At 32.7% G+C, this 23,597-nt stretch overlaps 3 protein-coding genes across 9 annotated transcripts; all 3 read left to right on the plus strand.

Annotated features, from left to right (window-relative positions):
- On the plus strand, positions 1-6,122 carry LOC100801419 (uncharacterized). 2 transcript variants are annotated; one of them, XM_003546771.5, is made up of 7 exons: positions 1-549; positions 1,601-1,700; positions 2,532-2,597; positions 3,910-4,024; positions 4,212-4,294; positions 5,280-5,341; positions 5,605-6,122. In XM_003546771.5, exons 1-7 carry the CDS (start codon positions 392-394, stop codon positions 5,714-5,716), a joined length of 696 nt encoding a protein of 231 aa, XP_003546819.1. In that variant the 5' UTR covers positions 1-391; the 3' UTR covers positions 5,717-6,122. The 2 variants fall into 2 exon arrangements, with proteins under 2 accessions (XP_003546819.1, XP_040865748.1); XM_041009814.1 differs by lacking the exons at positions 5,280-5,341; positions 5,605-6,122 and adding an exon at positions 4,592-4,932.
- Positions 6,123-10,220: 4,098 nt separating this feature from the next.
- LOC100805495 (uncharacterized) lies at positions 10,221-15,211 on the plus strand. Its single transcript, XM_006597152.4, has 11 exons — positions 10,221-10,625; positions 10,905-11,020; positions 11,753-11,865; positions 11,955-12,160; positions 12,672-12,953; positions 13,041-13,099; positions 13,241-13,277; positions 13,401-13,472; positions 13,590-13,740; positions 14,249-14,392; positions 14,491-15,211. Exons 2-11 carry the CDS (start codon positions 10,912-10,914, stop codon positions 14,887-14,889), a joined length of 1,572 nt encoding a protein of 523 aa, XP_006597215.1. The 5' UTR covers positions 10,221-10,625; positions 10,905-10,911; the 3' UTR covers positions 14,890-15,211.
- A 465-nt stretch (positions 15,212-15,676) lies between these two features.
- On the plus strand, positions 15,677-20,977 carry LOC100807259 (uncharacterized). Of its 6 annotated transcripts, none has more exons than XM_006596992.4 (11): positions 15,677-15,923; positions 16,306-16,502; positions 16,597-16,657; positions 16,890-16,938; positions 17,643-17,697; positions 17,773-17,860; positions 18,120-18,238; positions 18,660-18,785; positions 18,949-19,036; positions 20,248-20,461; positions 20,694-20,970. In XM_006596992.4, the coding sequence occupies exons 1-11, from the start codon at positions 15,719-15,721 to the stop codon at positions 20,707-20,709; spliced, it is 1,218 nt and encodes a 405-aa protein (XP_006597055.1). In that variant the 5' UTR covers positions 15,677-15,718; the 3' UTR covers positions 20,710-20,970.
- Positions 20,978-23,597: the final 2,620 nt, after the last annotated feature.

Raw genomic sequence — 23,597 nt, forward strand, 5'->3', positions numbered from 1 at the left:
AATTCTATGTACAGTGGCCCAGTGGGTAAGGAGTTGCAGAAAATCTTAATTCCTAAAAAGGCCACTTTTTTTTTTTTTAAAAAAAAAAATTAATACCCTTTGTTTCTCTGCAGTTTCAATTCCACCTTCAATCAAAACTCCTCTGTCTTATCTCTCTCTTCCATTACCTTCCTTCACTCTTACGACTATCGCTTTCGCACTTCTCTCTCTTCGATTTTGATTTTGGGTTTGTTTTTTTAATTTATATTTTCCCCCTTTTCAATTTTGTTCATGGTGTTGAGCGTGTCACGGTAATTGGCGGGAAGTAACCGTCAATTCCGATAGCCCTTTGGTGTAAAGCTTGAAATTTGAGGCGTTTGAAGGAAAAAAAGGGTTTATCGTTTCGTCGTGGATGGCGAACCCATCTGGGAACCATCAAGAACACACGCACGTGGTGTCATCTTCTGCTCCGGAGACTTCAGGTGCGGCTCTCGCCATGAAGCACAACCCTGGCATATCCCTCGATTGGACCGCAGAAGAACAAGCCATTCTCGAAGATGGACTCTCCAAGTCAGTTTCTTACTTTTTTTTGTGTTTGTGTTTGATTTGAGTTTTTTTTTTTTTTTTGTTTCTGGAGATTGGTGGTGTTTTTTTAGTGTTCTACATATATGCAATTGTCAAATCTTATCTTTGTGGTTTATGTGGTTTCATGTGATTGGAAGTGGGTTTTGATGGATTTCTAAGTGAGCTATGGTTTCTAGGCTAGCTCAAGTTCAACAACAAATCGAATTCATTTTTCTTTTTTGAAGCAAGTTTAATGAGCTAATTAGTAATTACTACCCTTAGTGTTAATTGAATTAAATATTTTAACCTCAATTATGTTCCACTTTGTGACTATCAATTAATAAACCTTTTTTAATATTCAGTCAAATGAAAAAAATTACATACTAATAAAACTAATATTCTTATTAATAATTATAATAAAAAATGTACATTGAGCCGGCTAGCTAACGAGTCGATATGTGAACTGAAAAGCTCAAGCTTGTTTGTAATGAGCCAAAATGCAAGTGGTCTCATGAATTCAGTAAACTCACTTCCAATTTGACGTATAGATGACCTTTTCAAGCTTAAGCTTTCAGTATGAGTCTGAGCGTATCCAAAATTCCAAAATCTTTTTGGGATTTGGGTGTTCAGAGCTTTTTTCAAAACGTGTTGTTATTGTCTTTTTTTTGTCATCATCTTGTAAATGCCTGCTTACTTCTGTTTGCACAAAGACTTACTAGCAACTAGGACAATCCAAAACTGAAATATATGTATGAGTTAAGATATCTTCTGTTGGTCGAACCTCATCTTGTTCTGGTTGCAATGGCAGTTTGAAATCAATACAACATCAGGAACCAAACTTTTTAGATTAATATCATTATCAAAATCTTTCAATAGTCATATTTAATTAATTTCTTAAATATCAAGCTTGATTTTCTTTCTGTACTTAGATTGCATGATAAATTCGTTTTTGTTGTCTTACTGTTTGACACTTGTCTTTGTTTAGCAATCTGTGTTTATGAATTCCTATATGGGTAGTCATTAAAAATTAATGAAGATTCCAAAATTTCCCTTTTAGGTATGCCTCGGAATCCAACATAGTACGCTATGCAAAGATAGCCCTACAGCTACAGCAGAAAACGGTTCGTGATGTAGCACTGAGAGTCAGGTGGATGAATGTAAGTTATGCACTTGTTGGTTGCTGTCTTAAGTTGTTTATGTCTTTCTGAAAACCTATTTCCCACAAGTTGATAAGGTTGCTGTTACATGAGGTGTTTAAGTGTGTGACCCATTGATTATTGAACAATTTGGATCATGTATCTAGTATCTACAAGGTTGCAGGTTCCAACTTATCATGATTCTTTTTTAGAAGATTGTCTTAAAAGTATTCAAGGGTTTCATGTGGGTATGTCATGGTTGTGCAAATTTCTTGTTTGCTGGACACCTGAAAATCTTATCTTAGATATGTTGTTGCATGATAGATCTTCCAAGTTCCAAATATTGGAACTATGTATTTATAAATTTGATCAGGTTTTAGCCTCTTGTACCTTCCCTTATGGATTTTTCATGGCCTGTTCTTCAGCTTAGGTAAAGATTCTTAATATGGTTTATTGAATTACATGAGATACTTGATAAAAATTTTCAAGACTAATCATCTTTTTGTCTTCGTGAAAGAAAGGGGTAAATGATGACTGGTTCCTCCATTAGAATGACTAAGACACATTTTCTCATAAGTTCTTAAAGAGACTAATCACTCCCCACCACCCTTATTAACGCAAAAAGAAATAAGGAAGCTTACTGTTATTTTTGGGATTGCTTTATACTTAGTTTCTGAGATCTCTTCGTATAATGACATTTTTTGATAAGTTAAGAGACTGATCACTCGCCACCACCCTTAATAATGCAAAAAGAAATAAAGAAGCTTACTGTTATTTTTGGGATTGCTTTTATACTCTTAGTTTATGAGATCTCTTATTATAATGACATTTTTTTTTTCCATTTTCTTGCAGAAGAAAGAAAATAGCAAGAGAAGGAAGGATGATCATAATTTAACTCGGAAAAGTAAAGATAAAAAGGTACTGCTTCCATTAATTGGATATTTTTATAAACATCATAGTAATTTTGTGATTGTTTTGTGTTCCACTCTTATGCATGCCTTCGGAGATCCTTTTTAAAATGTCTTTCTCTAATCTATGAATGTTAGTTGTTCCTAAACCTATCTATGTGAGTGTATATGTTGAATACTCCATTTTTCTTGCTTGCTCATGCTGGGACCAAGGGACTCCTAATTTTAAGTTTCAACACATGCATATTTAAGTGAGAGAAATTTATCTTTTATAACCTACTTCTATGGGTAAATCCTACTTGATCATCTACAGATTGGTGTTTCCTTTTGTTATGTGGATCGTTAGCTGACCTCTGGACATGTGCTTCTGTAGTTTGTGTATATGCCTGTGGAAAATCCCTTTCCTTAGTTCATAATACATCAAACAAATCATCTCTTCTCCTGAGACCATCTGACCTTTTTTTTTCCATCTCACTTTCTACTTACTTTTCTATAAGAAAATGATGACGTCTGCTTTTAGAATTCATCTGCAAACATATACACATCATTACATATTGATATTATTAGTTATTACTGGGTTAGCTCCTGGCTGTATTATTTTTCCACCAAATGCTGCAAAATATTACTGAGAGAAGATTTGATATCCTTTTTGTTAATGGTCACCTTTTCTTATTTGTGTGGCAAGCCTATTATCAGGCTTTTGAAATTTGTAAAGCTTATAAACTTATCTAGAGCTCATTTTTGCCAAAATACTAAGGAGAGAAAAATAAGCTTTGCTTCCACATCTTCTCACTAAACATGGTTAGCTCCCATGAAAATATTATCCCTATTTTCCAACTCTAATTGTCCAAAAGTATTTAAGCATTAAGTTATTCTGGCACCTTCTGTTGCTGGACTTCTAGAAGTTTCATTTCCAAGGAGCAAATTTGCTTGAATGTTTCATATGGAATTTGAGTTTTGCTTACATTGTGTTCCTTTTACCCGTGTAAGGATTTCTCAGAAAATTGCATGATGATGGTTTTATTGTTGTTTTAGTTTTGGAATAGACAGAATATTGTAAGTGTTAAATTTTCTAACCAGGAAGAAGCTAGCATGGCGTGTTGTTTCCTCATTTTTGGCTTGTTAAATAGGGGATGGTTTAGCATCTTGGCTGTAAGAAATATAGGAAAGTGAAACAGAGCAAAAGTAACGAAAAGGAAGAAAGCTAATGAAGTATTTGTGCATTTGTGAAATACTGGAAACTCTAGGTTCTTTCTTTATTCTAATCATATTCAGTGTGACTTTTAGATGCTTAGCAAGTTTTTTTTTTTTTTTGTTTCCAGGAAAGGGTTTCTGATCCTGCAGTAAAGTCATCTAACTTCACTGCTCGATCCAATGTCTCCCCATATGCTCCACCAATGATTACAATGGACAATGATGATGGCATCTCTTATACAGGTTCAGTAACTTAGTTCCATACCTTGTGAATTTTTTCATTGCTTTGGATGCTGTTGTTTGCAAACATGGCAATGCAGGCTTCTATGTCTCAATGTCTCTTAGGCACTTCTTTCACCTTTGAAAAATCTTGAGTACTTGCATTTCTTTTTTAAGTGTTCAAGCTTGTGTTTTTGGTTTTCTTTTGCAGCAATTGGAGGTCCCACCGGTGACCTATTAGAGCAAAATGCACAGGCCTTGAATCAAATCTCCACAAATCTTTCCGCTTTCCAGGTGAATTGATGCTTGACCATAAATTGAATTTCTGAATCAGACTTCTTATTTAAGTATTTGTATCAACCATGTGGCTCTCAGTGTTAGGCAATTTATTTTTCCTAGTTCTCTTTTGACCTACTTTCTCTCCACGTCCTTCTTTTATATTCATTTTATTTCAGTTTGGTTAACAATATACATGCTTATTATTGAAATTACTAAATTAGGTATGAGTTGAGAAATTATGTCATTGTCTTTCAATTCTGTTTTTAAGTTTTCTTGTCTTTGCTGATAATTCTCAGTGTATGATGTTGTTAGATGCTTTGGAAGCCATATTTGAGAGTGGGGTTTCTTCAATAACTTATCTGAAAGCAACAAAACAAAGGGAAAGTAGATGTGAACAAGTATATGCTTGAGTTATTTTTATTATTTATAATAATCATTATCAATGCATATTTTCTTCAAATCAATAACCGAAAAAAAATGTTTATTTCCAAATCAATACTGATGCAATGTTTATAAACATGCCTTAATTCTGAAATCAAGAACACATAATTAAGTTAAAATACCAATACAGAGAATGAAGTGTCATTACCTTATATTGACAGAATGAGAATAACATTTCTATGCTCGGTTTAGGACTGCTTACATAAATGCAGGTAATTGTACCCTGAGTATGTTTATGTTTTATATATACTCACTGAAAATTTCCCTTTATGCTTTTATTGTTTTGTATCTTGTGCTAACTGAACTACCTACCTGGCATAGCAAATCTTGGGAGGTATTGAAACACTGAAAGTGTGGAACTGATTACTTCTGGGATAGTTCATACTTCATAATGTCTCTGCTTGATGTTCTGAAAGTGGTGTTCTAGTTTTTTTATTTCTTTTTTGGGTCCATAAGCGGTGTTCTAGTTTATCAGTACCATTTCCATTCTTAGGCCATTTTTTGTGGCTGTAAACCTCACCTGTTATTTGTTTCTGCTCTCTTTATTTTTTGTTTCCAGGTACAGGAGAACATCAATCTTTTCTGCCAAACTAGAGATAACATCCTTAAAATTATGAACGAGTGAGTTGTACAGTTTTTTGTTCTTTTCTATCTCTATTTGCAAGGAAGTGATATATTAATGTGATTTATTTCTTTCTCTTTTTATATTGTGGTTTATGAATGCTTTCTTGTCCTTTCCTATTCGAGTATAAAGGAGTTGGAATCCTAATAAAAGGAAATAAAGAATTATTTATAAATCTGAATCATATTTGTTATTTTAATCCAATTTGATTTGATGTAACAAGGCTTACTATTTTTTTTCTCATCTTTATTTTTCTTGGCAGGTTGAATGACTCGCCAGAGGTGATGAAGCAAATGCCACCTCTTCCTGTGAAGGTGAATGAAGAGCTAGCCAGTTCCATACTTCCAAGAACAAATCTCCCACCACAATCATGATAAATATTCATACTTAACCAGGCTTGCCTCTTGAATATTTCTGCCTGCACTGGGACGCAAATCATCATATTCCACCTCTGAGCAGGAGAATAACTGCCAAATGCCAATCAAGTTGACCCCAAGATTTACTTTTAGAAAAAAAGAAAGAATGAATAATTGTTGATAATCATCAAGTTGAATTAGTTTCAATAATTTTATTTTACTTTTTCTAATGCTGGTTTTCCTGCTTTTGGTTTCTCTTGTTGGCCTAACATAGTTGTACTATAGGGATTATTTAGTATTCTTGGTATTAATTGAGTTAAATTTAGGCAATTAGGTCAATAAGTTGTGGTTTAATTTTATTTATCGTCTGTTATTTTCGGTGGTACATTTCATTATGATGCATATTTTATTAGATTCTTGTTAATAATGGTCTTATGAGTATTGGTTAAGAAATTAATAAATAGGATTGTATTAAATTATGTTGTAACTTGGGAGTGCATTATAAACATTTTTTTATACTCGTCTCCATTACTTCTTTTGCCATTGTATTATTAAATGGTTAATGTTTTTACTGAGGTTGCTTTTCCCCTATCGGATAGTACTTGCATGAGTTTAATGTCGTTTTCCAATGTATGCACATGGCGGGAAATTGAATATTGCAATCAATGCGTCTTGTCAGGTTTTTTCTGGTAACCTTAGAATGGTAGTGGTCGTGTGTGAAACATGACCTTTTTATATACCCCCCAATTATGTTAGCAAGATATTCATTCTTGTGGTGGATATTTTCTTCTTATTTTTATCTGTCATTATATTTTTTTAGTTTTAGCTAGCGGTTGAGTCTCGCTTTTAAATATTTTGTATATTTGCCTGTTGAATGGTAGTCCTACTCCCACTGGTTGAGTGCTTGATGTTGACAATTTGTCAATGCCGTTGAGATATTTCTAATCATAAACTTGATTTTTAGTTGTATTTTTGGTATTATTATTATAATCCAACTAGACGAAGTGTACCTTTTTAATTTTAAAGACATCCATTTGATTTTTGTATGATAAAACTTCCGAAATCTGTCGTAGTTGACTACACAGGCTTAGACGTGGCCTAAGAATTTAACTGGCTAAAAATAAGTGGTATGGTTTGGTTTAACGGGCCAAAAATATGAAGGTTTCTTGTTCAAGTTTGGAAATTATTTTGGTCATATTAATATTTATTAGCAATTAAATGTTGCGTACCGTGTGGAGGGGTTTCACGAATCATGAAAATGTGATTGTAAATGCATTGGAGTTAGCAGTTTTAAGTAGTTTTCAGAAAATTTATAGTAGTATTGTATATAAAAGAAAATTTCCATCAAATTTGCCATGTGAATTCTGAAAAACTTCGTTTGATATTTAGATGAAATTTAATTAACACATACTTTTTTTATAATGACTAGGGTAAATGGTGTTTCACTGTTTTTCCATATTTTTAAAATGAAAAAAGAGATATTGGAGATTATATTATAGTGGGTTTTTTATGAAGGTAGTTGTAGAAATAAAATATTGAAAGAGATATGATATAGTTTTCCGATATAGTTGTAAGGGTAAAATAGGCATAAAAATATGTACATCAAAACTCCTTATTTTTTATTATATATAGTATAGATATATATTTTAATATATTTTTATTTTTTATTTAATTTACTATCACACACCCAAGTAATTATAGTAATATTATAACAATCAATAAAAATTGATTAAGATGGTGAGGAATGTATTCAGATTCTATAAGTATGGTGAGTATGATTTCCACTTTTAATAAATAATTATAGTAATAACATAACAACTTACAAAAATTAGTTAAGATGAAGATAAATGAACTCTTATATAAACTCATTATTCATTAATAAAATGCTTATATTGATTTGATTATGGATGTAAGCATCCTATTGATGAGTAATGTAAGTATTTTTGTATGTATTTAGTGAGTTTTGATGTTTAGCTTGATTCTAATAAATTTTCATGATGTATCTCACCTGATCTTAATCATTAAAAAAGAAAAAGTAATGACATAAAAATAAATCAATTACAATTTGTAAAGTGTGGGATTATGGGGGAAAAGTTATTCTGCTAGGAGGTTTCTTAGTGTTTAAGAATGGAGCTCGAAATACATCAACATGGAGATGTAGGCATAAAACAGCACAGGCCGTGGAAGTCAGTTTGATTGATTCTTTGTTAGAGCTCAAATATAAAAAAACAGAGAAATAACACAATAAGAGTCCATAATCCCAAATTTGTATGGTAATAAATAATAGTCGATGACATTAGTTGAAACTTGAAAGTGTTGATGTTGTCCATCTTCAATGCTTTCTCCTAGATACCGGTCCAGTTACCAATAAAAAGTACGGGCCACATCAGCATTGGCGCCATCCCATACCCCATTTTTAAATTTTATTTTCTGATAGGCCGAGAATAAGTCATTATTCAGAGAACCATGTTGTCTTTTTTGACCCAAATGCCCTCCTTTGATCGCGGCAGCTGAAACCCTGCCATTTATTAGGGAGGCTTTTTCTTTCTTCTTTCTTCAACGCAAATAAATACTTTTTCTTTTGGGGTTAATAGAATTTTTTATTTTTTTATTTAAAAATTCTGTTTGAATTCCTTTCTAAACTTTGCTTTTAATTTTTTTACCAAAAAAAACTTTGGTTTTAACTCTCAATTTCTTTTGTCATATTGATTTAAAATATTTATTGACTTTATTAATTACTAATATTTAAAATCCATAAGATAACATAATTGATCACTTTGGATAATTTTTTCCTTTCTAATTTAGGAAAAAAATATTATTCCATTTATTCTTTATTATAAACTTTAATTACTTAATTTATTTTGATTAAGAAAATTAATTAATTTAGTTAAGACATGAAAGTACTAAATTCGTTCTAAATAATAGTATTTATTTTTCTAAAACCACCCTGTGAACAAACTGACAAACATTAATAGAAATATTAACATATGTTTGTTTCAATGTCACGTTATTATTGAATCAACTTTAATTAAAAATATTTTTGTAAAAAATAATTAATGTAAAAATATTTTAGATTGAAACTTATAATAAAAATCAAGTGGCATTTTCAATTTAAACTTTACAGTAATCATCAAAATGAGTAGTTTTAGGAAATAAAGTTTGGATATTTTAAAAAATTAAGAGACAAAAACTATTAGTAATTTTAAAAGTCTGTTAAGAATCAAATTTGAAAAATTCTCAAAGATTAAAAATATCATTAATTCTGTCTTCTGTCTTTTCTTCCCAGATTCCCATACAGAAAGTTTGATATATTACATACGGTTTTGATTAAAAAATAAAGAATGATTTAATATATAATATTTAGGAATTTAGTTTAAATATTTTTATCGTCTAAAGATATTTTATATTGTAAACACTTGTATGTTTTTTTTAAGCTGTGTTATGTAAGTTAAATTGTTGAATTTTGTAAAAATGATTTAAAAGCCATATCTAAAATGAATTCTAATTAATTGTTAGCATCAATTTTTTTAAGTGTTTAAAAAATTAAACTCAATATTTAAGATTTACAATACATCTCGTGATATAAAAAAAAAACTATTTGTTAATTTTTTTACTATTACCTTAAAGTAATCATTAACAAATTGAATTGCGTATTTAATTAACTTACTAGCACGGATAATTAGAATAAAAAATAGTATAAATTATAAAATAGCATAAGAAAGTGGGTGTGCAACGACGAGTATTGCCCATGCTCACACACCGGGTGTTGCCTTGACTAGAAAGTCATGCCTCTGTTATCTTTTGACTTTATGCAGGAAAAGAGAAAAAAAAGAGAGCGAGAAAACAAGGTTTGGTTTGGGTCGAAAAAGTCGAAACTTACCCGACGCATTTCAGCTTCGAGTTTAGACAATCTACAGTACTTTTGAAATATAATGTCACATATTTTGAATGGTTTGGAGTTGTTGTCTCTCAGGTCAAACGTGGATTAGGTTGAAAATTTTGATACTTAAACTCATCCCTTTCTGCTGGTGTAAGGGAGTCTTTGACACACTTTTGTTTACCTATTAATAAATAACCTTAATGTTATTTTACTTTATTCTTTAATAATTATGAGTGTGTAAATTTTTTTATATTATTAACCAAAACAATTTAACAGTGAGTTTTTTAAGCAGTGCTGATAATTAAAACTTCAATTTTTTGGTTATATATATGGAAGAGACAAATTTTAGTTTGATGATTTCTATACCTTGAAGGTTAGTATCATGACTTTGGCCAGAAATACTTGTTTTAAAAAACTACTGCTTTATACCGTTAATCAGCATATAGTAAATTTTCTCTATTTTTATACAAGTAAATTACTTTCTAGGTAATTACTGTTATGCCAATGAAAGTGCCACGATAGTTCATTTCTCACAATTCATGACAAGGTGTGGACGTAGATATTTCAGCATATGTTAGCACGCGAAAAAGTTAAACGTGTGAACTCAACTCTCCAAACTTTAAAGGGGTAAATGAACCATGCTTTTATTTTATTTTTTTGTGTCTTGAGAATTAGTCAAAGAAAGATCGAGGGGATGACAAAAATCTCATGGTGTTTCGGTTGAGGTTGGATTTGGCTTCTTCCTCCTTAGGAATGACATTTGACTAGTTTGAATATTATACTTGTTTTCATACGTATACATACACTTTTCTGCACCCTTCTGAGGATTGAGAATGTGGCGATTCAGCTTCAGCTGGTTTTTGGTTTGAGAAAATTGAGAAGGAAGATTATATGGCACTTTTTATATGCAGTACGCAGTTCTGGTTCATTTAAGCCTCACGCTAGTTTAAAAGTTTATTTCGGAAGCAAAGCACAAGGAAGAGCCAGTGAAACTTGTTGCAGGTCTTGGGGAGAATTTCCAGCACGTTTCATCTCTCAGATTATACAGTAAGTTATTTAGAAATGACTACATGCACTTCCACAGTAAAAAATGTTCTTTCCTTGCACCCAACTCATTCTATGTATGTGAAACACAAACTTTAAAAAGTTGCTACAAGTGCACTGCACATGACGAAAGTTGCTTCTTCTATGTAACTAACATGCATATACATATTAGATCATGAACCATGGAAAAACTCCCTTCCTCTCCTTTGGTTGATTGCTAATATATATTACTAGTTCTTGAACCAACACGGGTTATCAATATCTTGGTTCTTAATTTGGCAGGTTAAAGATGGTCATAGTCAATGGCACCAACGGGCTAGTATCTTTAGTAGTGATTTTAGTTTTGATTTTCCCAGAAGTTGCATCACAAGCACTCTCACCCAGTGATTCTGTTGCAGGTAAGATTTGGTTTCCTTGTAGACTCAATATATTCCTTCAGATTTTCTAAAATTGCCATGCACTTATATTGATCTCGAAAAGTTTGCATAGTTAACGTGGGACATATGAACTTGTTATTGTTAGTCATATGATTTAAAAATCAGTTCCTTGTCAATTGTCATGAAATGCCCAAATGGGTAAGAATTAAATAACGTACACTTCTAATAGACGTAAGGTGGAAAGCAATAAATTGAGGATATATTATATATATATATATATATATATATATATATGTATATATATATATGTATGTATATATAATAAGGAAAACCCAAATTGAAATTAGTCTATAGTATGTGATATAAATATATGATATTCATTAACGTTTTATACCAATTATTAACTATGTTGTCCTTCACGCTTTAAAAAACAATTAAGAGCAGATCCGATACTGATAAAGAAGGTTAGTAATTTTAAATAAACTATTGTTATTATAGTATAAACGTAAAGAACGCATCGGAGTATCAAAGTTTTAGGATTTCCTTGTCAAATCGTAATAAGTGCTAAAGTACAATTTTGTATTTGATGGTCTAAAGTGAACAATAATGGTTTATCTTGCCCTATACATGATTTTGAAGTTTGTATGAACCCAAATTAAGTAACTGATATATGGTACAGATTTCCCTTGTTACATTTTTTGCTATAGGCTGTGGCATTGACAATGAGAAGTATTATGTCTATGGTTGATGCAGATAATGTGTCAGTAGCCATTAGCCAACCGGATAATACTATTAGAGTGGACCCTTTAGATCATTTCCAAAAATACAGAGGAGGATTTAACATCACCAACAAGCATTATTGGAGTGTATATCTTTATCCCTTTTCGTTTCTAAATGTTATTTTCTAATTTCTAGCATCAAAGATGTTGCTAACATGTCCTTAATATTTTTGTAGTCTGTGATCTTCACTGGAGTATTTGGATATGCAATTGGGGTGCTCTGCATTTTTTGTGGAATCGTATATGAAACTTTTTTGGTAATATCCACGGTTTGCCACAAAAATGACAGAGGAAGAAGGATGAAGAAGGTCTTTCCTTGTAATTACAAGAGTTGTGATCTTTCACTAATTCTTTTGACTATATTGCTCACCATTTTTACTATGTAAGTGATTCATCCTTGTCTCCAGCCTAAGTAACAATGACATTTCAGAATAGGAGCATTTTTTATTTTTTTTCCCCTTCTGAACCTCAAAGGGTATAAAACAGTCCACATAACATTCGTGAAAGGCTTATATTAAAAGGTTTAAAATAGTTGATAATGTAGAAAATTGTGGACAAATTGCAGTCGTGAAGGCTCCAAAAACCTTGAAATTAAGCCTTTTTAAAACTTTTGGCAAGAATTAAAATAGTCTTCCAAATTGAAAAGAAATGGTCTTTTTCTTAAGTTTATCACACACTAGTTGGTTATCTAAAACCACAACTTAAACACGGTGGACATAGATACAAAGAAAGGCATGAGCTGAGTAATATTAGTACCATAGACAAATTTAGTTTTGAAAGTAACAGTGAAAGTGACCAGTACATTTACTTGATTACTCATTGGAGATTGGCACATCAGAAACAACTGGCTTTTCCACAAGTGATGTATGTATGCATGGCTCTTGTTTTTGTAGAGCTGCAACTGGGCTAGTTCTTGCTGGGAGTGCAAGGTTCCATTCTGAAGCAAAAAATTCAGTTAATATTATAATCAAGACAGCGAATGAGGCATCAGAAACAATACACAACACAACAGGAGCGTTAAAAGACATGGAAAGTAACTTCATGGAAGCCAATAACAAAGCTGAGGCTTCTGTAAACCTTGACTCTACAACTGATAGACTTGATGATGCATCTGCAAACATTGAAAAGCAAGCTAGGAAGAATAGACGTCTTATTAACAAGAGCTTGAAACTAGTGTAAGACTTCTTTTGTCTTTCTTATTCCTGATGAAATGTAAAACGAATGATGCATTTCGTGGCAATAAGGAAATCTTTTTATTGCAGGTTTGTAATTACCACGGTGATTATAAGCTTGAACTTGGCTGCTGTAATAACTTTGTCAGGTATTCTCAGTTGTTCTATATGCTTAACATCAATGACTTGTATCTTCAGATTCATGAGAATTTCAAATTTGTACATCCTTATTTTTTTTTTCTACACATGATACATGATTCTCATAAAATGTTGGAATTTTCTGTGATTAGTTTCTGGAATACTGAGGTTACAGCGGGCACTATACCTGTAAGCAAGCTAAATTTATCAGCTTGAAGCCATAGAATCAATCAAGTGTATTTATATCTACATGTTTGATATCTGTCCGAAATCTAAAATCTTGTTTTGTTGTTTCCCTCTTCTTTTCCACAGGCTTATTGTATTATGCTGGTTGATGACAGTGATATGCTGGCTATTCTTTGGAGCCTATTTCTTCTTGGAAAAGTAAATCCATGTCCTTTCTGAATTCTATATTTTCAACAGTTTACATTTTTTTCCAACAATAAATATGTTTATAAGGTGGAAGTTTGAGATTATTTAAAGAGTTCTCTTTTATTGTAGATTTTCTGGTGATGTATGCACAGCTCTTGGCAGCTTTCAAGAAAATCCCTATAAAAACAGCCTAAGCTCAATCCTCCCTTGTGATGAATTGCTCTCGGCAAAATCAGTTCTATCTGATGTTAGTGCTGGGATCTACGACCTTGTTAATAAGGTAACTTTTGCATAATCACAGTTCACAGACATCAGGTCCCTCCCCACTCTTCTACATTATGACTCTACACCAATCAACAGAGATAGAAGCATAAACTGAGCCTTCTAGTCATATAAATAAGAGTATAACATCAATTTGTTCCTTCAAATGATACCTCCAATCAATTTGGTAAAAACCAAATTTAGTTGCTAACTTCAACAACTGTCCATCAATTTGTCACTAGTTAATTTGGTCTCTGACATTATGAAAAAACAAATTTAGTCCTATTTTTTTACAATAGTTTGTCAATTTCTACACACTAACGTCAAGTACCAAATTGAATAACCAGCACCAATGTTCAGAGCCAAATTGTCTCAAAAGTTGCCAAAGTGAGGGACTAAACTTATTTTTTCAGAATATCAAGGACTAATGTTTTGGTGTTGCAATTCTACTGTTGCACTATATTATTGTTTATACAATATTGGCGTTCTGATGAAGGAATAATGTTTTGGTTTTGGTCATTGTCCAGGTGAATGCAAACATATCAGCCATGCAGGCAACATCAGCTGTGAATCTTGTTCAAGTTTGCAACCCCTTCTCAGCTCCACCCAAGTATTTATACCAGCCAGAGAACTGCCCTGCTAACACTATACGAATTGGAGATATCCCAAAGGTAATATTGTCTTGATGAATTCTATTTTTGCCTTATATTACTACAAGACCAAGATGTACTATAAGTACTAACACCATCATTACACTGATGCATTGAAGGTTTTGAAGCCTTTTTCTTGTTCAAATACGATTGATGGAACCTGTGACAATGGATATTTAATACCTGGGAGTGAATACATGAGAGTTGAGGCTTACACAAGTTCAATTCAGGACCTACTGAACGTGTATCCAAGTATGGAAAACTTGTTGGAATGCCAAGTGGTGAAAGAAGCATTCTCTCAAGTCCTTGTCAACCACTGCAAGCCTTTGAAGAAATATGCTAAGATGGTATGGCTAGGATTGCTGTTTCTTGCAGTGATCATGGTGTTGTTGGTTGTGCTATGGACTATAAAAGCTCGTCACGAGCACCGTTATCATCTTTCAGATGGTTCTGTGGAGCCTCATTGTGCACCAACAAAAGCCTTGGAATCAGGAATAGCTAAAGAGATTGAGATTTGACAACAACTAAATTGGTCTATAGTCAATTATATTTAATCCACAAGAACTTAGGACCGGGTACTGGAATGCAAATGCGCAAGCAGCTTCCAATAATCCCGTATAGTGTAACATTTGTAGGTTGTACATTGTCAAAAAAAGTCAATACATACACAAGTCAAAAGATAAACCAAGGGCATCTAGAATTTGCCTTTGGTGATATAATTTTCACACAACTTCTTGTTCAAAAGAAAAAATTCACTCTGGGGACCAATCCCAAACAAAAGACCATACAGATGTACGAAAATCATCAAACAACAAATGAATAAATCATCTACATTTACAAGTTGTCCTTTTTTTTTTTCTTCTTTTTGCTTAAATATATTTTTAGTCCGTGCAAATAAGATAATATTTATTTTTGTCTCTATAAAATAAGTCATTTTTTTTAATCTTTTATTTATTGAAACGTATCATATATAATATGTATTTTACATAAGCTCTAATATAAAGAAAACTAAATTTTGTTTATTATTAACAAATGTTCCTTTTTTTAGATTTTTTGTCTATGTAAACAAGAAACACAAGCCACATTTTCATTTTTATTTCTAGAAGAAGACAATATATTTTCTAGAGACTAAAATCAAACATTTTCTGTTTGTCAAGATGATAAACCAAGGAAATTTAAGTCAGTCCATCTTTCTCAAAAAAAACAATGGTATCTTTACTGGGCCAACCAAAATTTGGGCCTGCTTGTAATCTCGTTTAACCCGAAATTCCATGAAAATGAATGAATATAAGCAGTACACTGCATAAACGAATGATGTAATACAGTAATACTAGAATTGAATGGAAAATGGAAAACAGAGGTAGTGATGACGATGAAAATGGTAATGGGTGTCCGTGTCCGGTGAAGCTGTGTGATTGTTTAGAGGAACTTGTGAGGTTCACTCTGAACTCTAACTCTCACCATCTCAATCTTTCTTCCCAGTTTTTCTCCAACCTTCTCAAAGATGACGCAACGCACCCATCTTCTTCACACTCACTATCACAACCAAACGGTTTGTAACTTTCAATTTGTATTCCAAAACTGCTTCTGCTACTTACAGCCTTGTCTGTTCTGTTTTTAGTTGAAAAGGTTGTTCTTTATCTGGGTATCTTCAAATAAGCCAATAAACTCACGAGTCAAATTGTCAAATTCATTATAAATTTCTCTTCTTTTTTTTTTTTTCCTGGGTGGGGTGATTTATATTTTTGAGTTTAATAGATATGCATCGTCACGTAAAAGCCATCGACAAATTAGATATCATTTTGATATGATTTTTAAGTTAGTTATTATAAAAGTCAACAAAGGTATCATTGTGATTGATGAAGTGTATGTGTTACTTATTCTAGATTTTTTTTGGCAAGACAATGTGTATGCGTATTTCTACTATTTTGCAGATTCTTTGGAAGGAGTGCCACCCTATCCCTTATACAAGCGCTTTTCTTCAGCTCTGTTGAAGTGTATGGATTCTGAAACATTTTGTAGGACAGGCGCCAATTTAGCCATGACCGATGAATTTGAAGATTCTTCCATGCAGCAGAAGCGTAATGAGTGGCACAGATTGATTGTGGAGAAGGGGTTTGAAATAGAGAATGTAAATGCTGTGTTAAGTGTTGCATCTCTTTGCTATGTTCTTGTTCATCTACTGCTGAAGCTGGTTTTAATACATTGTACTTTTGTTTCAACAGATTTTGAAGAGTGTTTCCTTTGAATTCCATGTCCAAGAGCCTTTCTTTTCACAGCTAAATGGTATGTATCACTCTGTACTCTATATGATGGAGTTCAGTGTAATCACATCTGGAAAATGTGTTCTTTTGCATAAACCATGTTTCTGGGTAGAAAAATTATCTATAGCCACTGAAAGAAAGAATGAAAAAACTGCATGCAAGTACCTTCAATAATGTCTTTGGACATGACATTCTCATTCCTATTCTAATTCATTTTTACTAAGTCTTATGGAGTATGATTTTATTGCCTGCAGATGGCCTAAAAACAATTGAAGGGAGGTGTGCCACTGGGAAATACAATAGGTTTCAATATTTTTTTTAATTCAAAATATATTCTTTGATATGTATAACTGTTATTTCAACTCCTGTTCGTTACATTTCCTCCATTATAAAAGAGTGTCACATTATCATGCATTAACATTTGTGATTCACATTGAGTTGGTTTGTGTTGTCTGAATTTCTGAAATTGAGTCTTCTAGATGTAAAAGACATATGAAAGTAACATTGAGTAATCAATTGGAGGCAAACTCAGCCAACTGAACAAACAGCTGGCTTATTTATTAAAACTTTGAGACTTTTTATGTCAAGAACAAAATTCGAAAGGGTTTGTAGCTTCAACTTGTATGGGTTCAAGTTCTTAAGATTTGGCCATGAAGATATGAGCAGTTTGATTCTCCCTTAGACCACCTATACCCCTCCCCTACCAAGGCGCATGTCCTTCCAATATAACAAAAACAAAAAGGAATCAAATGCCTTTCCCACCTGTCTAGGGAGAAAAATTATGTGATATTGTCATATTTTAAATTCTATCAAAATAACCTACAAAAAAAATTCATAAATGCGCTCAATACAGTATTATATCATAATCACTTGAGTCATATCATATGGACCTTACCTTACTTGGATTTTATCTTCTCTTAATATTTTGCTACCAATCTACTGTGAGCTATATGCAGCCCATTTTACTTTTCCATATTTATTGTTTTTCCCCCTAATTTGGTTTCCAGGATCAAATCAGGAAATCTAATTCTCTTTAATAAGTCGGTGGTGTTTGAAGTTCAGGTAATGCTTTGTGTGGTTAATAATTAGTACTTCAGTCTGTAATGGCTTTGCTCTCTTAACTTCATCAGTATGTAGGGAGTAAGACGGTATCCTACATTCTTTGCCATGTTGGAGGCAGAAAGCCTTGGAAAAGTTCTTCCTGGAGTTGAAAGTAGTGAAGAAGGTACCAAATATCCTGATTATAGACAAAGAAGCGGAATGAGCTTGCATAGCTATACAAATAGCCATTCAGAGAGTTATTCAATTCCAAATGAACAACCAAAATAAACAAAATAAGTACTCCAAGTGGTAATTTGTCCTCATATCGTATTTATACATCCAAAAAAGTTTTTGAAATGAAAGAACCACCATTTAACCTATGGCTAAATCAATTCCAGATTTTATACTGATTTTTCCAGAGTAACACTTGCATAGCATTACAGGTGTAAAAGTCTACCAGAGATTTTGCACAGAGGAGAAGGAACAAGCAAATGGTGTCCTTGCAATCGTTGTTTCAAAATTCACCCCTCAACCATACGATTCTTTGGCTAGATTATTCTGTGTGGGTTCATTTTCCTGTGATACCATAATCTCTTACTGGATTTTAAAATCATCTAGAACTCTCTTAAAAGACTGCTTCCATCTTGTCCAAATGATTAATTATTAGTTTGATGTTGTCTTTGATTTGTTAGTTTTTATTACTTCCTGATGATCATAGTATTTATTTCATATGCTGAAAAAAATGGTTTACTTAGTAAATAGTAATTAATATGATCATACTTTGATGTGTTGCATAAGAGGGACAGAAACAGATAATCACAGATACTAATGTTTTTGTACTTGTGTTCATGTTTCACCTGACTGCAGGTGAACTAATACTTAAGGTTTCTTATATGAGGTGAATTATGTTGTGTAAGTGTATGAACTAATACTCAAGTGTTCTGACTATTATGTTGTTCTGCTTTTTTTTTTTTTTTTTATAGGAATTGAGCTATGAGGGTGTTCAAAGCCTTCTAGGTCTCATGCATACCACAGGGACAATTCCTAATGCACTTCCTCCACCAATATCAACTCTATTAGCATCATTTAATTTTCCATGCAATCCAAATGTAAGAACCTTAGGAGCAAACTGCTCTGCATTAACAATAAGTTTTAAGATTTTGTAGGACTTTTCACTGTTTTCGCTATAATAAATTTTTATGCGCCTCTATAGGATGACTTTATTGATGCTTTATGCCAAATTATATATGTAAACTTTTGATCATTATTCAGGAAAATGGCTTGACTGATGGAGCTCGTGCATTGGCCAAGCATGCTTGTAGGAGTAGCAGTGGTTATTGGGGTTCTCTGAATGGAAATGGTAAGGATTTTTTTTTTTGAAATAGAATTTTTAAGTATATCTTTGTAATTGCCTTTTGATCTCCATTCTACCTTGGTTATCTAGGTTTGTCTTCACATGGAATCTGTTGCCTATAAGAAATTGATATGGTTTAAAATTGGAACTTCATTGAATTCCACATAGACTCCACACAAACACACAAATCTGGTAGATGAAATTCCCAGCCAGCCTTAGAACCAAGGCTCTCTGAGAAAACAATTCTTAGTCCTGCAAAACAGAAAAACAGGATCCACATCAAGCCATACTGTTAATCATGTTGGGAACTCTGCCCAAACAAATGATCAATATTTGGAACACATACTCACTAAAAAGAAAATGATAGACACAACATTTATGTGATTTGGCACTTCTTGCCCGTGTCTACGAAAGCACTCCAATAAAATATCCACTATCTTGACAACATTATAAGTTTTGTGAAAACTGGAAAATCTTCCCCAAATGTGTGTTACCTCATACACCTGAGTATCTCTTCACTCAAGTGTTATAAGGAATGATAAATATTCTCTTCTCATTTCACAAGAGACTCTCCACTACTCAAGTGACCTCTCTCATTTGCTTTGGATTCCTCACTGTTCTCTTGAATTTGGATGCATTAACTCTTCGGTAGACCCCCATATATAGTGGATGGCATGCCTTCTTACAAGGATGAAATTAATTACTCTTCACATTTCTAAGACCCTTGAAAAGTCGAATCTCGTCTGCCTAGAATCATGAATTAATTTCATAACACTTACACATGGATTGGAACCATCAACTTAACCTTATCCTTTTTTTTTATTTCATTTGGAAATTTAAATTGATATTCCCCTAATAAAACATACTCCCTATAAGTATAACTATACCACATACAGTTGAATAACTGCTACACAACTGTCCTACAATATTACTTCCCCATCATATACAATTAGATAACTCTCCTACAACTAGACATATTTCTATTTCTGGCCTGCAATTTTCTTATTTCTCCAAGAGTACACAATCCACGTTTTGGCTTGTTCTTTGCATAACCTGGCAAATATCTTGACTTCGGGCACTTACAGAATTTGTCTGTAGATGTTTTCTGAGTTAGGTTCACCATGTTTGCTGAAATGTTGAGTATATTAACAGTATGTTGCTTTCAAATAAGTTGATCATGTTTTCACTGATCCTGTCTTTTTCAATGATGTTTCTAGATTCTAATAAAAATAGGCTTGCAATGGATGTTATTAACCGCCTAATATCACATTGTTGTTGGCTGAATGTGTATACTGTTCCACCACATGGAGTTGTCTTTGAAATAAGGGTTGCTAATGGATATGGTGCACGCTGGACAGAAGATGGAAGTAAGGTGTGTGGATACCCACTAAATTCTGGTATTTATCTGCTTCCATTACAGGTTTATGCATGGTATGCTGTCCTATCTTGTCTTGTAATTTGAAGTAGGACTATGTTCAAATTTAATGTAACTTGTGTTAGACTCATCCACTATTCCTTGACTGGGAATAAGGTTTCAACCTGGAGGAAAGTTTTGTACTTTTCAACTTGCAGGATTCATTGTTATCAAACTTGGTAGCAGATAGTGCTTGTCTATTTAAAATAAATTCTCAACCCACTTCTTTTCAATTTTTTCTTTGTTCAGTTTATTGGATTTTTAGAACCCTACATGCAAGATGGGCACTCAAAGCGATGGAAGCACTAGTTCTGCTGGCCAGACCACGACAACTACAGCTAAAAATGTCACTAGTTTTCCTTTTATCTTGTGATGGAACTATGTTTATGGCACAGTATTTGTTTTTCTCTCTCTTTATTTCAGCTAAGGACTTTAGCTAACTATCTAGTCTAATGTCTCAGAGTAATCTACTTAAGTAGACTTCTGTATACAGATGATGGATTCAGTATAAGTATTACTTGTTTCATCCTGTACTTTTAAGAAAGAAGTATCCGTTTAGCTCATTTTGATTATTAAAAGTTGCTGACAAGTTCCATTATGACTCCTTTTTTATTGGGTCCGTAGATCCTTTTTATCTTTATCCATCTGACTTCTAGTAGTTTTGGGTCCTTGACATTGCCATGTTGGGGATTGATGGTCGGTTTTATATCTTCTTGTGTCTTTTATTCTTTTTCTTGTCGGTGTTTACATGAGCACATCTTGTGATACGTTTATTTTGCAACAATAAAAACCAAGCCTAACTTCACTGGGTAGAGGTGGCTAAATAGATCAATTTTCATTAAACTCCATAGAAAAAAATACTGCGAAAGAAATAAGTAACTTTATACTCAAATATTGCGGGTGTAAAGGTGGTAAATTTTATTTTCACTTATTCTTAAATTAGCATTTTCAAGAGTGTTTTTTTTTTTTAGTTTTGGGAAATGTTTTTATTTTCTAGCAAACATGAGAAACTATTTATTTCTGTCACTCTTCTGGCAAATGAGATTCTTTTAGTATTATAATAACAAAATGAAACTTCATATCCAAGAAACAAACGGTAAAACTTGATTCAGGGATTACCACGTATAGTTTATTATTTTTTAATCTTAAATGTGATTTTATTACAACTCGCAATTTATCTTATTTTATTTTACATTGGTGACATTACAAAGTATAAACTCCTATAACCTGTTTCAATGATGATGAAGGTTGCAACCACTTTTCCTTGATTTTATTATTTTTAAGTAGCATATGAATTGTTCTTCAAAAGTGTTGTTGCTAGTTGTGGTGGCAATTACTAAATCAGACGACCTTGGCCTGTGTTTGAGCCATTGGCACAACAGCTGGAACCTATCACCATCATTACCTTTAACTTAGCCATGGCTCACATCCATATTCTATCCGTCCCATTGTCCTGCCACTCCAGTGAATTACAGTTATACACACACGAGACACCACCTTCTGTTTCCTGTTTGTCGTTGTCATACCTACAACTCTTGCATAGGGTAACCAAGTTGTAGTTGTCTATCTTTGTTTGCATGTATTTATGTATATGTATATTTGCGTGACTAACAAGCCCAAGCAGGTTACTTAAACTGTCTCTAGCACACTAGCACCACGCATGGAGACATCTGAATGAGGCATCAAAGTCGATGTCTTCTATTCTCAAAATGTTACACTTTTATGTCCTATTTGATCATGTTTAAACCAAGATTCGTGGAAAATAATAAATAAAAGAAAGAGAAACAAAATAAAACAAAAGTACGTGCCTTAATATACAACGTTTTAGTGAAATTAGAAACCTTGGACGTATGGTAATTTTTGTACAGGAAGAATCCAGAGGAAAATTAACATTAGATTTGGAGACATATCCCATTCTTGGATGTATCAATCTGTGGGGGAAGTTAGTGGAGGCATGTAACGTCAGCCTCCTCAAAGTGCTGCCTTGTTATGACAATCTTTGAAACAAGTCATGTGACTCCAATTTTCCATCAGCATGTGTAATTATTGCTTGCATATGAAGCTAGAAGACTTTGATAAGATATTGAGATTAGATATATATGCAACACATTGATCAGTCTACCATTGCTGATCTCCATTTTTGGGAACATTTTTTTCTCAAAACTATTTCTTTGCGTAAGTTCTACTTGGAGAATGGTAATAGTTATTTTTCAAACATAATTTAAACCAAGCACATAAGTCACTAAAAAATTAATAGGAATTAAGAAGCAACTGAGTTCAATATTCTAATTAACAGTTATTCATATTTTATATGCATCTTGGTCTTTAGAGATTTATTACAACTAGCTAGATCCACAATTGAATCACGTGAAGGAGTAATTTTTCATCCACAGTTAATCTTGTTGCTTGGCAAGATTCAGACACCTTGGCAAGCATTTAGAAATTCATGAGATCAATTGTTGCATAAGATATTAAGAAGAATGTGCAGCTAGTTAATGGCAATTGATCAGTTGATGAAATACACTCTGAAAAGTTTTCAAGCAGATGCGGCAATTTTTTTTTTGTGATTATTTTTCCTGCACATTTACTGATAAACAAAGTTTACTGATTGCTTCTTTAACTGGAGTGAGAAATCAAATTTCGTGACCCTTGAATTAGCTAATTATTTTGCTATAGAAGTGACAATAAGTTTAATTAGTCTAAAAGTCTTATTAAATAGTGAGTGACGAAATTATATCATCAATATTACGTATAAAATTGTGGAATTTAAAAAAGTTAAGTTGAAAAATCTTGTCAAAAAAGTATAATCCTTTACAAACTTCGTGACATAACTTTATATCTTGTAGAATGAGATGAATAACGCCACACATGTAGTGGACAAGGAAAGTTGCAAAATCATGGACCACCATCAATAGGATCGCCCATAAACCTTTTTAATAAAGTAAAATAATTATTAAGAAACAGTTGAGCCTATGGCAAAGACATTTTCTCCAATGATTAGACGGTATGTTGGTAACAAGAGCTTTTCTTATCCTTGTCTTCTTGCCTAATCATTGGTGGGGAATAAGTTCCATTTGATACCATATCATTTTGAGCTATTGTTAAATGCAACTTAATGTAAACACGCATGGATGCTAAAGTTCCTTATTAATT

This window comes from Glycine max, chromosome 15 (genome assembly GCF_000004515.6).
Source record: "Glycine max cultivar Williams 82 chromosome 15, Glycine_max_v4.0, whole genome shotgun sequence".
Lineage (NCBI taxonomy): Eukaryota > Viridiplantae > Streptophyta > Magnoliopsida > Fabales > Fabaceae > Glycine > Glycine max.